This window comes from Ahaetulla prasina, chromosome 12 (genome assembly GCF_028640845.1).
Source record: "Ahaetulla prasina isolate Xishuangbanna chromosome 12, ASM2864084v1, whole genome shotgun sequence".
Classification (NCBI taxonomy): Eukaryota; Metazoa; Chordata; class Lepidosauria; order Squamata; family Colubridae; genus Ahaetulla; species Ahaetulla prasina.
In genome coordinates, this window is record NC_080550.1 from 13,664,601 (window position 1) to 13,679,451 (window position 14,851).

The window sequence follows — 14,851 nt, forward strand, 5'->3', positions numbered from 1 at the left end:
ATAGCGTTCCATGCGCCTTTGGCGTTTAGTCATGCCGGCCACATGACCACGGAGACGTCTTTGGACAGCGCTGGCTCTTCGGCTTTGAAATGGAGATGAACACCGCTCCTAGAGTCAGGAACGACTAGCACATATGTGTGAGGGAAACCTTTACCGTTACCTTTTATGGTTGTAATACATGCTCTAATGAAAGGCTGGTGAGGACTTGCACTTCTGAACTCAAGTTAGTGGATGAGTATAAAAACAATTGTTCGAAAGCGATTGTAGATAATATGCATTCCTGTATTCAATAATTTTTCCCATCTTATCAAACCCTGTGTCAGCTTTGGACACAAGCTTGTCCAAATCTTGAAAGAGACAAGGCTGGAACTGCTCCTGGCTTTTATGTATTTTAATAGACATTGAGATATGTTTTATCAAATCCTGTGAGATGGGACAACCCTTCTTAAATTGTCTCCTGTTTTCCATATTTGCAGAGGTTTACGTTTCTAAAACTTGCTTTTGGTGTTGGCCATTCAAATACTTAAAGGATGAAATACTTCAGGACAAAATAGCTTATATGTGGAGCTATTTCACCAATAGCTTAGAGATGCCAAAGCATAATTGGGAGATTTTCAGTAAGATTCTAAACCATGACTATGATTTTTTTAAAAAAAATAGTTTAAAATTTGTTTGAGATGCTACAACAGCTGGAATTAGCTCAAGAGTTCTGATACGGACACTTGAAGAAAGTTACTACAGGTAGTCCTTGGGTTACGAATGTAATAGAGCTTGCCAATTACATTCGTAACCTGAGGATTCATTGGAGTGAATCAGGTAAAATGAATGTGAAAACTCCCTACTTTCAGCCACACATTCGCTAATCGAATGCGCGGGTTGTTAAGTGGACATGAGGTACCTCAGGGAAGGGAAGGCCATGTGGAGGGGCTAGTGATGGAACAGACCACCTGCTTAAGACCACCCAAGCCCCCTCCTGACCTACTGAAATATCTCATGCTCCTCACAATTGCTAAACCCCTCCCCACAATCCTGCCACATCTGTGGAGACTCATCTTGTGAACGGTCTTCACCCTGTCTGCTGCGGTTTCTTTGCGTACTCCCGGCGCTCCAAAAGCAGAGCGGTGAGACCAGAGGGAGAGAGGGACAAGTGTGCTTCTCTGCTTGGCTTCTTCGCTTTTGCAGAGAATGGGTGCCTGAACTTGCGCGAGATCACGGCCCCCCAGGAGCTTCCAGTCTCGACCCCCAAAGTGTTGGCAAGCCGATGGGACAACTTCGAAGCTGCGCAATTTCACAGCCCCAAAGCCTTCCATCGGCATGCAAATGCTTTCCCGCACCGAGACTGGAAGCCTTTGAGGGAAACTCACTGAGGCTACTTGCCGCTTCAGAAGTCAGAGTCAGAGGAGCCAAGCAGAGCGCGATGGTCCCGCTCTCCCTCTGCTCTCACTGCTTTGCTTTTGGAGTGCTGAGAGCAGACAAAGAAATCATGGCAGAGAGGCTAGAGAAGAGACCTGAATTGGGGGTGGGTGGGGGTGGGGGTGAGGACAGGGCAGGAATAGGCAGGGTGAATGTTGCATCACTTCTATGGTTGTTTGTAAGGGTGGACGACCGCTGTGGTGCTCCGACATTCGTAACCTTGGGACTATCGTAAGTACTTGGGGGTAAATTATGTCGTAATTTCAAACAGTTGCTAAATGAAGTGTTGTAACTCGAGAATTACTTGTAATTTACTTTGTTTTATTATGACAGATGATCACTGGAAGAAGATTTTTTTCTTTGAAATGAAAACTGGTGTGTTTGTTTCCGTATCTCGGTTGCGAGAATGTATGTTGATATATTTTCTACATTGGGGGGAGTCCCCGTGAGAGCATTTGTCTTGTATCCCTCCAGAGTGTCCTCAGTTTCTAGCTACAACTTGGTCAATCCAATTGCGGAATTTGGAGACTCGGGCATACACAGCAGGGGTATAAATATTACAGCTGGAGCTTCCCCAGGAGACGATCCCAATCAGATACCAAGTTGAGCCTTTCTGGCATACCAGAGGGCCACCAGAATCACCCTAAAAAGGAAAGAAAAGCAAACGCTTTTAAGAAAACATTTTTTTTTTTAGCCGGAAGGGAGAAAAATTAACCAAGGTGGAGCCCAAATTGTACCAAAGATGCTTTTTCAAAAGGCAACTGGACACTTGTCTTTGTTTTTCCTTGAAAACGTTTTGCTTCTCATCCAAGAAGCTGCTTCAATCGGAAATAAAGAAGCTCCTTGGATGAGAAGGGAAACGCCTCGAAGGAAAAAAAAAACAAAGGAAGTTCAGCTGCCTTTTGAAAAAGTACTTTTGGTGCAACCATGACCTGGATGACAGAATCTCCTTAGGTAGCCCAATTTGTACTTGAATAAGAGACCTTTGGGGAAATCAAGGATTGTAAACTAGCCTGGAAAACTGAACTAGCATCCTGGACGAAGACAGCAGTGGTCCACCGTTTTTGTTTGGCTGCCAAGAAGACCACATAGTCAGGTCCTTGAAGGCCACCAGGAGTTGACCTCAACCCAAAGGAGATGAATTGGATTTTTAAAAGCCCTTTGAAGCTCTTCAACAGGCCCTCATCTTCAGATCATGGTTGGCACTCTGGTATCCTTTGAGTGAGTAGGGCCAAAGCTATGAAAAACCTAAAACCCTGATGGCGAACCTATGGCACGCGTGCCACAGGTGGCACATGGCGCCATATCTGCAAGTGTTGTCCTAGCTCAGCTCCAGTGTGCATGTACACGCTGGCCAGCTGATTTTCAGGTCTTCCGGGCCCACTGGAAGTTGGGAAATGGGCCATTTCTGGCCTCTGGAGGACCTTCAGGGGTGAGGGAGGCTGTTTTCACCCTCCCCAGGCTCCAAGAAAGGCTCTGGACCCTGGGAAGGGCAAAAAAACGGGCCTACTGGGCCCACCAGTAACCTTTTTGCTGTCACATGCCAAAAGCAGGGGGAGCGCAGGGGGGTCATGCGCGCATGTGTAGGGGAAGTGTGGCGTGGGGCATGGGGGGCATTGGATTATGGGTATGGGCACAACTGTGCACGATCCCCTCCCTTGCTCTCTCTGCTTTTGGCACGCGATGGCAAAAAGGTTAGCCATCACTGACCTAAAAGAATACTACTGGGTGCATTTGTCTACCTTGCCAAAATAAACCCATGGGCTGGACATAAAAGAACCTCCCTTTTGCAGTTTGATACGCTGCCCAGATAAAATCTTTGTGCAGAGAAACTTACATGGCAGGATGTGGATCCGGCTCCACCTGCACATACCATAGAAGTGGTGATAGGCAAGGAATGTTTTTGCTGGCACACGTTTACTTGCACCAAGGGAAGAACGACTTGCTGTAATATAACTGCAGATTCATATGCTGGCAGAAAGAAAGAAAGAAAGAAAGAATGAATGAAAAAAATCTGTGTGGACGAAGCAACCGGTTGGAATTGTCAGATTGAACTAAAGAAGGCAGGCTGGCATCTTCGCTTTCTTGTTTGGGTTTTCTCAGCCTGCCTGGTTCCCAAATAGCCACTTACAGTTTAGCTTGTCCCGTCCCCAACCGGTTGTGACGCACTTTAAATCCGGGGTTAAAACCTCTGTGGGAGAAGCCAGACAGACCGGGGATACATAGTCATTCAGCTGCACTGGAGAAGACAGCTTCAATAGGGTGACGTCATTATTTATATTGTAGGGGTCCCAGGCAGGATTGGTGATCACCTGGAAAACATCAGGAGTAGAAGGAGAAACCTTAAAAAATTATAGTCTCTGCTTGATTTAAGATCCATCACTCCCTGGTAGGCCCTTCAGAGTTCTTTCTATCCAAAAACCAAGATTATCAGCAATATGGTTATGCAAGACTGATAACTGTTGGTATTTCTGAATGGAAATACTGGGTTTCTTCATATTGCCTTTAGATCAGTGGTGAAATCCAGCAGGTTCTAACAGGTTCTGGAGAACCGGCAGCGGAAATTTTGAAGAGTTTGGAGAACCGGTAGTGGAAATTTTGAGCAGTTTGGAGAACTGGTAGCAAAAAATTTGAGTAGTTTGGAGAACTGGCAAATACCACTTCTGGCTGGCCCCAGAGTGGGGTGGAAATGGAGATTTCCTTCCCCTGCCACGCCCACCAAGCCACGCCCACCAAACCATGCAGTATCCTTCCCCTGCCATGCCCACCAAGACAGACCACGCCCATTAAGCCACGCCCACAGAACCGGTAATAAAAAAAAATTGGATTTCACCACTGCTTTAGATCTTAATCTAAAATCACAGATTGTGGGAGTGCTATCTTTTCGTTCGTTAAGAATCTCTAAACGAAAATAAGTAAAAAGAAAATAAAAGCAGGAAAATGAGGTTTTGCCAACTTCGTGTACTCCAGATTTATGGGACTGCATCTTCCATTATACCCAACATCATCGGAGAATTGAGAATGACAGTCTCAACTCTAAGCTGGAGAATGACAGTCTAGAAAATTAAGCTGGAGAAAATTTAATGTAGCGGCTATCTTAACACAATAGCTAGAACCAATGTTAAGATGCTGAGACTCTAGAAAGAGTCCAGAGAACAGCAACAAAGAAAAAAGGACCGGAGGTTAAAACATATGATGAACAGGAACTAGGTATGTCTCTAATCTGACTAACAGAAGGACTCGGGGTGACATGATAGCAATCTTCTAGTAACTGAGGACCAGTCACAGACAAGAGGGGGTTGGACCTAGTGGTGGAATTCAAACTTTTTTTCTACTCGTTCTGTGGGCGTGGCTTGGTGGGTGTGGTGTGGCTTGGCGGGCATGGTTTGGTGGGCATGGCAGGGAAGGATACTGCAAAATCCCCATTTCCTCACCACTCCTAGGGGAAGGATATTGCAAAATCTCCATTCCCTCCCCACTCCTGGGGGAAGGATGCTGCAAAAGCTCCATTCCCACCCCACTCCAGGGGAAGGATGTTGCACAATCCCCATTCCCTCCCCACTCCTGGGGGAAGAATACTGCACAATCTCCATTCCCTCACCACTCCTGGGGGAAAGATACTGCAAAATCCCCATTCCCTCTCCACTCCTGGGGGAAGGATATTGCAAAATCTCCATTCCCATCCCACTCTGGGGCCAGCCAGAGGGTGCATTTGCCGGTTCTCTGAACTACTCAAAATTTCCGCTACCGGTTCTCCAGAACCTGTCAGAACCTGCTGAATACCACCTCTGGTTGAGTCTACTTTCCAAAGCATCTGAGGACAGGGCAAGAAGTGTGGAAGCTTATCGAAGAGATATCCTGCCATGAGAACAATGAATCAATGAATTGCCTCCAGAATTCGTGAGTGCTTCATCACTGGAATTCTTAAGAAGAAGGATGGCCATTTGTCCAAAATGGTATAGCTTTTTCTGCTTGAGCAGGGTGGTGGTGGACTGGGGGATTCTGGGAGTTGAAGTCCACCAGGCTTAAACTTGCCAAGGTTGAAGACCCCTGGACTAGAAGACCTCCAAAGTACCTTCCAGTCCTGTTATTCTATATTCTATGTTGTAATATGAAGGAATTATTATGGGATTCAAATAAACATGGGTCTCCAGATATTGAAAGAGACAATACTAGACTGAAATAAATTATGCCCTAATGAAAGCGAGGAAGGAAAGTCAATAGCCATTATCCTGGACTGTCTACAGTAAGGCATAAGGCGCATCAATGTTTATTTTGACTTGGCAGAGCCAACCACCATAATTTGTAAACCAGCTTTTATAACTTAATGTAAAGTGAACCAATTAGGCCAACAACCCATGGCTTAGAAGAACGGTTTGTCATGACATCCACAACTGTGGGGTTGCATTGCTCTGTGAGGTGAGCATCAATAAATAATTTTAAATGATTTCCATTACAAACCACAAGCTGATCGGAAGGTGGGACCAAACAAAAAAAAAATGTAAAGATGATGATCACGTGATCTTACTTCTATCCCTGATGCCTCAATGTGCTTTCCTTGCATGGATATCGTCCCAAATGAGCCACTCACCTTGACTATGGATCGCCATTGGACTGGCGCAGCATTCTCAAATCTGTTCTGCAGTCCAAAGAAAGCAAAGTGTATTCCCGCTCTGGAGAAATAAAAACACAGCTCATGTCTAATGTTTCTATTGGGATCTTCTTCTCTCTGATGCATACATGCAGCTAAACTGGGCATTGAGACATAATGTAAATCAATCCTTTAGTGCTGGGGATGGAAGAAGAAGAAGGGTAGGGTAGGGTAGGGTAGTTTAGGGTAGGATAGAAAATAGAATAGAACAGAAATAGAGTAGAGTAGCAATGGAAAAGAAATAGAAATGAATGGAATGGAAAAGAATAAGAGAGTAGAATCAAGTCGGAATAGAATAGAATAGAATAGAATAGAATAGAATAGAATAGAATAGAATAGAATAGAATAGAATAGAATAGAATAGAATAGAATAGAAATAATGGGATGGAATGGAATAGAATAAGAGTAGAGTTGGAATGGAATGGAATGGAATGGAATGAGTAGAGTAGGAATAGAATGGAATGGAGTGGAGTGGAGTGGAGTGCAGTAGAGTAGAGTAGACTAGAGTAGAGTAGAGTAGAGCAGAGTAGAGTAGAGTAGTAGGAATGGAATAGAATGGAATGGAGTGGAGTGGAATGGAATGGAATAAGAGTAGAGTTGGGATGGGATGGGATGGGATGGGATGGGATAGGATGGGATAGAATAGAATAGAATAGAATAGAATAGAATAGAATAGAATAGAATAGAATAGAATAGAATAGAATAGAATAGAATAGAATAGAATAGAATAGAATTCTTTATTGGCCAAATGTGATCAGACATAGAAGGAATTTGCTTCCGGTGCAGAAGCTGTCAGTATTCACATGTAAAACAATTAAGTGATAGGTCATAGATCATAAATACATAAATAGGCTATCATAAATAGAATAGCCTCTATTGAGATTCAAACTCTTGAATCTCAGATCATTTTGTTGATTCAGTAGTTCAGAAAGGGATAGAATAATTTGGAGATGCAGATGCGGAAAGAGATGGTTAAATCAGATAAGGCCTTTTGATGGTCAGAGGTCAATGGCGAGAATTCTCTTCCCCTTTTATGGGAGGGATACAGTCTTAGGGCAGGGGTGTCCAACCTTGGCACAATTTTGAGACTTGGGGGACTTTTAACTCTCAGCCTCGGATGATTCAAAATAAGGATGAAACTGGTACTTACTCCACATTGCAGTGAGCAGCAGTAACAACCCAATTCTCATTGATCAGGGAACCGCCACAAAAATGATGCCGTGAGCTAGTCTAGAAAAAAAATAAATTCAAAATAGCACAGATTTGGAACGCACGAAGGATAAAACGCATCAAGGAAACAGGCTGTTGGGCAAGTTTACGCTCCTAATTTTTTCCCTCCTTGCTTCCCCCTTTCATTTTTTTTTTGGTGGGGAGGACTGAACTAAATATTGGGGGTGCGGGGACCAATCTGTAGTTCACCTTTTCCAATCTGAACGAATCCCAAGTATGGATACGAATGAATTCTAAAGCCAGGTCCTATTGGCACTTAATTTGAGCATCCTTCTCACTCTGGATGCAAAAGTAGTGGCAAAGAAACTCTAAATAAATTTATCTTCAAAAAAAATGCTCACGCTCTTCTACCAGAACTCCAGAAAGAATATATACCGTAATACTAAAAGTTGCACACAAATAGTATTAGTTAACTAAAAAAAAGTTTGTACAACAGAGAAAGTAGGTAATAAGTAGTCTTTGGTTTTTTTAAATAAACACCAGTTTATTTACATTTTCAAACATCATTTTCAGGAATTTCAGGAAATGGGAAAGATGTATACATACGTTCTGAAGGTCAGCAAAAATGAGATTTCCACGTTTTTAAAAAATGTAAAACTCTCTACCCAGGTAGAAATACAGTACTGCATTGTTATCAGCAACAAAATTTTAGTCACTTTTTCTGGGGCAGCTTCAAGTCCACCCTACCCTATTTTCACCTCTCCACTAATATTACGTCTTAAAAGGGTAGCTTTGTTGTGCCAAACTGCTCTTGTCCAATTCCTCATTTATTTTCATGAGTATTATCAGGCTTACTAAAACCATTCAGAGTTTAACCTGGGATTAGTAGAGCTGCGGCGTCTTTTCCCCACTTCAAGTATCATTGTCTCGGCTTGCTCAGCCACAGTTGTGTCAGACGCCGTGAGAAGAAACAAGCCAACTTGGTTTTCTTTCCGATAGTGACTTCGTTTATTGGGTCTGCTACAAACCGGGTCTCAGTAAAAGTCGAGGTCTCTCTGAATAAAGTCAGCGCTGAGAGCTTTTGCCTCTCAGCCCCTTTTAAACATCCCGCGCTGCTCATGCCCCGCCCCATGGCTGAACTGGTCCGTTGATTGGGTACACCCGGCTGCTCTCTCCCTCCTCGTCTGACAGCCTCATCTGCCATGTCATCTGCTAAATCCTGGAACTAAAGCAGCTCTTCCTAATGCCCAGCCCTCATCTCCCTCTATCCTGGCCACCAGTGTGCTGATTCTTTTCTCATGCTTCCCAAACGCAGATGCCTGCACCCCTCGAACAGGTCCCTGATATGTAATCCCTTTGGATCTTTGATTAGGGGTTGCTCCCACGATCCGGATCCCTGTAGCGTCACTTGTCGAGCCGGAGCTGGGCTCGACACATTGTGAGGAAAATACCCATTTAAGGAAGCAGCCAAAAGTATCCCATCTTGGAATGCATAGCCACAACAATCAATGGGATCCTCCCAGAAGATCACAGAAGTCACAAGGCCCGTGGTTATAGACCTGTGATGGTGAACCTATGGCAAGCGTGCCGGAAGTGACACACAGAGCCATTTTTCCGGGCACACGAGCTGTCACCCAACTGCACCCCTTCAGCTGCGCATGAGCGCACGCCCAGCTGCTGTTCGGACCTCCGGTGTGCATGCAAACAATTCAGGGAACCCAACTGGTCTTCGGAGCTCTCCTGCGCATGCGCACAAGAGTACTGGTGCGCAGCGTGCACATGAGCAGATGGCGTTTGCATGCGTGCATTGCGTGTGTGAAAACCACACACACGTGCAGATGGTGTGGTTGTGCATGCAGTGCACAGTGGGGCCCGCGCAAAAGCTGTGCGCATGCACAGATGGTGCACTTGCGCACGCAGCGCATGGGGGAGGAGCTGTGTGTTAGCATGGATGGCACGCACGCACACAAAGCATGCGAAACACAGACCTGTTCGGCACTCGATTCACCACTACTGTTATAGACTTTCTAAAATGCTAATAATTTTTACAAAAGCAGTATGAATTATAACACAACCTTTACTGCAGGAATATAAGATCTGACAACCACACGGAGTGACTGAATGATGGTTTGGCTTGAGATTCTGCTCTTCTAAGGAGTCTCCAAGCCTGCCTTTTCCATACTAGCACCTTCTAACATAAACTCTCTTTTTTTGACCCTGTAATCCCTTGATCTAAAGTAGAGTCGGGGCGACTGGATGGAATTGAGCATTTACTGGCCAGATGCCCTTCCTGATGCCTACACAGGGGTTCATAGCAGATATTTTTCCTTTGCGCCTTAGGAGACAAACATATGCCACTACCTAAGGTTGAACTCTCAATCTTATGAATGTGAGGCAAGGGTCTTCACCGTTAGACCACCACACCACTCTACCTTCTATCATAAACAATGTCCTTTAATTGTGCCCATGTGTTTGACTCAATTCAATCCGACCATGATTTCATGTTCATCCTCTATCGTCTTCCATTCCAGGGTCCTCAGGCAGCTTCAGCTTGCCTGCTGTGACCAAAATGCAGTTCAGCATCTTGGATATAAAGAGAATAGTACTTGTCCCCCACACTACTCACCTACCAGTGACCATGAACCTTACCTGCAGCGAGACCTGCCAGGGCCAAGAACCAGGAATGGCATCCACCCCATTGATAATTCTCTCTGTATCTTTCACATTGGGCTTAATGACTGGGTTCCCACAGCCTATGAAAAGACAAAGAGAGGGTCAATCTGATAAGTATCTCAGTTCTGGATGGAGTAGCCTTCTTTGAGGATCCTCCAAGGTGGTGGAGGATTGTTCAGATTTGTTCATTTGCTGCCTACTCTTGACAAGCTCAGAGAAACCAGAATTTACAGGCAACTGGTTGGCTGCTACACTTTAGGCTACAGAATAGGGGCATTTTTATTTCTCAAGCTGAGAAAGCCATAATTGAGTGATACATTTGGCAGGGCCCACATTTTGAAAATTTGGAGGACAAAGTAGGACCGAAGCAGGGGTGAAATCCAGCAGGTTCTGACAGGTTCTGGAGAACCGGTAGCAGAAATTTTGAGCAATTCAGAGAACCGGCAAATACTACGTCTGGCTGGCCCCAGAGTGGGATGGGAATGGAGATTTTGCAGTATCCTTCCCCTGGAGTGGGGTGGGAATGGAGATTTTGCAATATCCTTCCCCCAGGAGTGGGGAGGGAATGGGGATTTTGCAGTATCCTTCAGAGGTGGGTTTCAGCTGGTTCTGACCAGTTCTGGAGAACCGGTAGTGGAAATTTTGAGTAGTTTGGAGAACTGGTAGTAAAAATTCTGTCTGGCCCCACCCCCATCTATTCTCTCCCTCCCAAGTCCCAGCTGATCCGGAGGAAATGGGGATTTTGCAGTATCCTTCCCCTGGATTGGGGTGGGAAAGGAGATTTTGCAGTATCCTTCCCCTGCCACATCCACCAAGCCACGCACACCAAGCCACACCATGCCCACCAAGCCACACCCAGAGAACAGGTAGTAAAAAAATTGGGATTTCACCAGTGGGCCAAAGTAAATTTGATTTAACTCCATGTGAATGTCCATTTCAGTCTTCTAAACGAACTGTCCTCCACGTTGCTTCCTATGCGTTTAATCGTGTCCCTCTTTGTCTGCATGTGATGTTATATAGCAGAGCAATTTTTGAAATGGGCACTGCTGGAATGGGGAAGTGCATCCCAAAGAAGGCAAGGGCAAGCTGTCTTAACTGCCAGAAAACTGCTTCCTTGGCATCATTCACAATTTCTCTTTGAAGAAGAGTTATCAACACCCCCACCCCCCGCCAAGAGTTGTAGCTGGAAACACTCTTCCTTTCCCAGCCTATTACTCTTGTTTTGCAAGGGAAGACAGTCAACCAAGCATGCCTGCGAATTAGGCAACGTGGGTTGTGCGTTTGTGCGTAATGTGTTGCAAGCAATGAACCTAAGCATGCTTCCCGCCACATGGGAACTGCATGATCCATCAGTCGTGGTCAAAGAATAGGAAGCAACCAACCAACCTAGAAAGACAACACATGCTTTACTCACCCCAGGCAACATCAAGGAGTACTAGGTAAGTAAGAGCCGCCCACAGGAAAGTCATTTTGGTTGCTACTCCCAGGAGCGTTAGGTCCCGGGTGCTGCTAGGTTTTTATTACTATGAGCTGTGGCACTTCGCCAGGTGTGATTGACTTCCCCTCCCCACATCCTTGGATTGATGATAGCAGGAGCAGACTAAATTTAGCCTTGGTGGCATGATGCAGGTGTCTTGTCAAGGACGTTTCACCAACAGTGCCACAGAGTTTGCAAACAACACCTGTTTCGCACAACGGTCTTTTTCTTTCAAGCAGAACAGTAGAGTCCAAGTTCCCTTGTTGGCCATCTGTAGAGTTTCAGACTTAGCTTAATCACCCCTGTCTTCTTTTCACCCAACCAGTTCTAAAATCTTTCCACACTTCTCCAGAATAGAATAGAATAGAATAGAATAGAATAGAATAGAATAGAATAGAATTGAATTGAATTGAATTGAATTGAATTGAATTTTTTATTGGCCAAATGTGATTGGACACACAAGGAATTTGTCTTTGGTGCATATGCTCTCAGTGTACATAAAAGAAAAGATACGTTCATCAAGGTACAACACTTACCACACTTAATGATAGTCATGGGGTACAAATTTAACACTTAATGATACAACACTTCATGATAGTCATAGGCTACAATTAAGCAATCAGGAAACAATCGATATCAGTATAAATCGTAAGGAAACAAGCAACAAAGCTACAGTCATGCAGTCATAAGAGGAAGGAGATGGGTGATGGGAACAATGAGATTAATACTAGTGCAAATTTAGTAAATAGTTTGACAGTGTGAAGGGAATTATTTGTTTAGCAGAGTGATGGCGTTCGGGAAAAAACTGTTCTTGTGTCTAGTTGTTCTGGTGTGCAGTGCTCTATAGCATCGTTTTGAGGGTAGGAGTTGAAACAGGGTAGGAGTTTATGTCCAGGATGTGAGGGGTCTGTAAATATTCTCACAGCCCTCTTTTTGACTCCTGCAGTATACAGGTCCTCAATGGAAGGCAGGTTGGTAGCCGTTGTTTTTTCTGCAGTTCTAATTATCCTCTGAAGTCCGTGTCTGTCTTGTTGGGTTGCAGAACCAAACCAAACAGTTATAGAGGTGCTGATGATAGACTCAATAATTCCTCTGTAGAACTGGATCAGCAGCTCCTTGGGCAGTTTGAGCTTTCTGAGCTGGCGCAGAAAAAGCATTCTTTGATATACTTCTTTGATGATATTTTTGATGTTAGCTGTCCATTTTAGACCTTGTGATATGGTAGAACTTACTGTAGAAATCTGAAGGTCTCTAGATTTCTCCAGGAAGTCCAGAGACACTAACTGGGGCCCTTTCTGAGAACATTGTGTTTGGTTGTTGCCTGTGATGTAGCTCCATTCTGCAGACCTGCTTTCCTGACAATGCCACTGCAGACGTCAAAACAGAACTCTTACTCAACCTTGTAGGAATTGGGTCATAGGCAAGAATCCTCCAAAAGGAAGTGGACTGGAGAAAAGCATTTCTATTTCTCGTATACGTCTCTTACAGAACCAATCAGGATGTCCCAGTCTGAGTAAAAAAAACAAAACCCCAAAAAACCCACCCTCTTTTAAAAAGAAACTGAGAGAGAGATCATCTTCTTCTTGGGGAATCTTATTGACTCTGTGGGGATCCTATGCATTTGTCTTGGAGCTGTTTTGTTTTTAGGCACGACTATATGGACACAGAATGGCCCTCCTTCATGCCACAGGCACACCAACCAACCAGACTACAGAAGCTCTGGAGGCCAAAGTGATTCCAACCGTGTTCCTCACTTTGTGCTTCCTGATTGGGGTTCCTGGCAATGGTCTCGTGATCTGGACCATCCTTTCCAAATTCCCCCAGCGCTCATTCACCATTGCCCTCATCCTGAACATAGCTGTGGCTGACTTACTGGTAATACTGACTGTGCCTTTCTGGACTTACTATTTCGCCAAAGGATGGGTGTTTGGAGACTTCATGTGCCGGTTCCTCATGTACCTTGTGTATCTGACCGTCTACACCAGCATCTTCTCCATCACGTTAATGAGCCTCCATCGCTTTGCTGTGGTGGTCCTTCCACTTGCTTCCCAAAGATGGCGGAAGCCAAGAGAAACCCATGGGATAATGCTGGCCGTTTGGTTGCTAGCCGGGCTTCTCTCCTGTCCGTGCTTGATATTTTCATCCAAAGAGATGCCCAGAGAGAAATGCACGGATGAATTTTACGACTCCGACAACCAGCGCCTCGCGGTTAACATAGTAGAGACGCTGTTTGGCTTCGTGATCCCTTTTGCTGTGCTGGCAGTCTGCTACACTTACGTGGCGAGGAAGGTTCGGACTCTGAAAAACCACAAGGAAATGAAAACCGGGAAGCTCATTGCTGCAGTGGTTGGCGCCTTCTTTGTCTGCTGGCTTCCTTATCACATCTTAAACCTCATCATCATCTCTGCGTTGTTGCTGAGGCATGCCAAGCCCCAGGTCAGCCAGAACTTACTCGAGTCCATTCATGTTTTAACAAACGTCCATGGGGCGGTGGCCTTTCTCAGCAGCTGCATCAACCCTATTCTCTACGCCTTCGCAGCACGGAGTTTCCGCGGTGGGCTACGCGAGACCAATTTTGCAAAATTGTTTGAAAAACTGCGCAACGACACAGAGGAAAAATTAACGAAGGACAATACCGTTTCCATGCAGACTTTGCAGTTCGAGAAGAACTGGGAGCGAATTGGATAGCAAACTCTTTTATTTTCTGAGTGGAATGTAATTGTTGCATCTAGGAAGGACTATAGGGGAAGATTGTAGACCAAAGATTTTAGAGGACATAGAAAAACTGAGGTGAGAACAAAGTGTCAGCTTTGGAAGCCATATTAACACCGGAAGCTTCCACGCTGCCGTCTTCTTGCGCTTGGGAAAGTCGGATGGGGGATTTGATAGAGTGATTTTTTTGTTAGACATAATAGCATTCTTCCCTTCGGTCAAGGCCATGGTGTTCTTGCATCTGGAGGAGGAGGGTTGTAGTGATATCTCGAGATGGGAGGGATGGTGATTGGGCCATGTGACAGACTGATGGGTGCAGGGGCTGGATTTGGGATTTTGATTTACTAAGGGGAAAACCCAGAACTCTCAGATTCGGGTTTTCCCAGATGTGCCAGTATACCTATTCCAATAAATGAAAGATTTGAGATGATGCCTGTCTCGGAGTCTTTAATTGGAGTTGGGTTGTTCTGGAATGCTGACACAAAGGTCTTCAGAGAACTATTTTAGTTGGGAATATTGACAACTCCATGATGCCAATTTGGGGATGTTTTATTTTCTCTGGTGTGGCTTGTTTGATTATTACTGTTTTATTTGTTTTCCCCAAATAGCTATATTGCTTTACTCCTCCCCTCAGACAAACCCTACAGAAGGAATTAGTAATGTTTGCTTCTTATGGCTTACTGTATCCAGGTCTAAATTAACTTTAAATTCCTTACTGGAATTTAAAGAGGCACACAAACATTAAAGTTTAGCTC

General features: G+C 44.7%; 2 protein-coding genes across 2 annotated transcripts; one reads left to right on the plus strand and one right to left on the minus strand.

The window, feature by feature from the left end:
* Positions 1 to 1,753: 1,753 nt before the first annotated feature.
* CTRL (chymotrypsin like) lies at positions 1,754 to 11,376 on the minus strand. Its single transcript, XM_058155418.1, has 7 exons — positions 11,322 to 11,376; positions 9,884 to 9,987; positions 7,215 to 7,294; positions 6,005 to 6,086; positions 3,545 to 3,725; positions 3,251 to 3,384; positions 1,754 to 2,056 (listed from the first exon to the last, which is right to left on the minus strand). The coding sequence occupies exons 1-7, from the start codon at positions 11,374 to 11,376 to the stop codon at positions 1,895 to 1,897; spliced, it is 798 nt and encodes a 265-aa protein (XP_058011401.1). The 3' UTR covers positions 1,754 to 1,894.
* A 1,583-nt stretch (positions 11,377 to 12,959) lies between these two features.
* On the plus strand, positions 12,960 to 14,483 carry LOC131184210 (C3a anaphylatoxin chemotactic receptor-like). Its single transcript, XM_058155282.1, has one exon. It carries the CDS (start codon positions 13,053 to 13,055, stop codon positions 14,070 to 14,072), a length of 1,020 nt encoding a protein of 339 aa, XP_058011265.1. The 5' UTR covers positions 12,960 to 13,052; the 3' UTR covers positions 14,073 to 14,483.
* Positions 14,484 to 14,851: the final 368 nt, after the last annotated feature.

Coding starts and splice junctions, on each gene's coding strand:
- CTRL (XM_058155418.1), bottom strand. CDS start 11,376: ATGACTTTCCTGTGGGCGGCTCTTACTTACCTAGTACTCCTTGATGTT. Junction 7,295..9,883: donor CCTGGCAGGTCTCGCTGCAG/GTAAGGTTCATG, acceptor TTTTTTTTCTAG/ACTAGCTCACGGCATCATTT. Junction 3,726..6,004: donor AATGGCGATCCATAGTCAAG/GTGAGTGGCTCA, acceptor GATGTTTTCCAG/GTGATCACCAATCCTGCCTG.
- LOC131184210 (XM_058155282.1), top strand. CDS start 13,053: ATGGCCCTCCTTCATGCCACAGGCACACCAACCAACCAGACTACAGAA.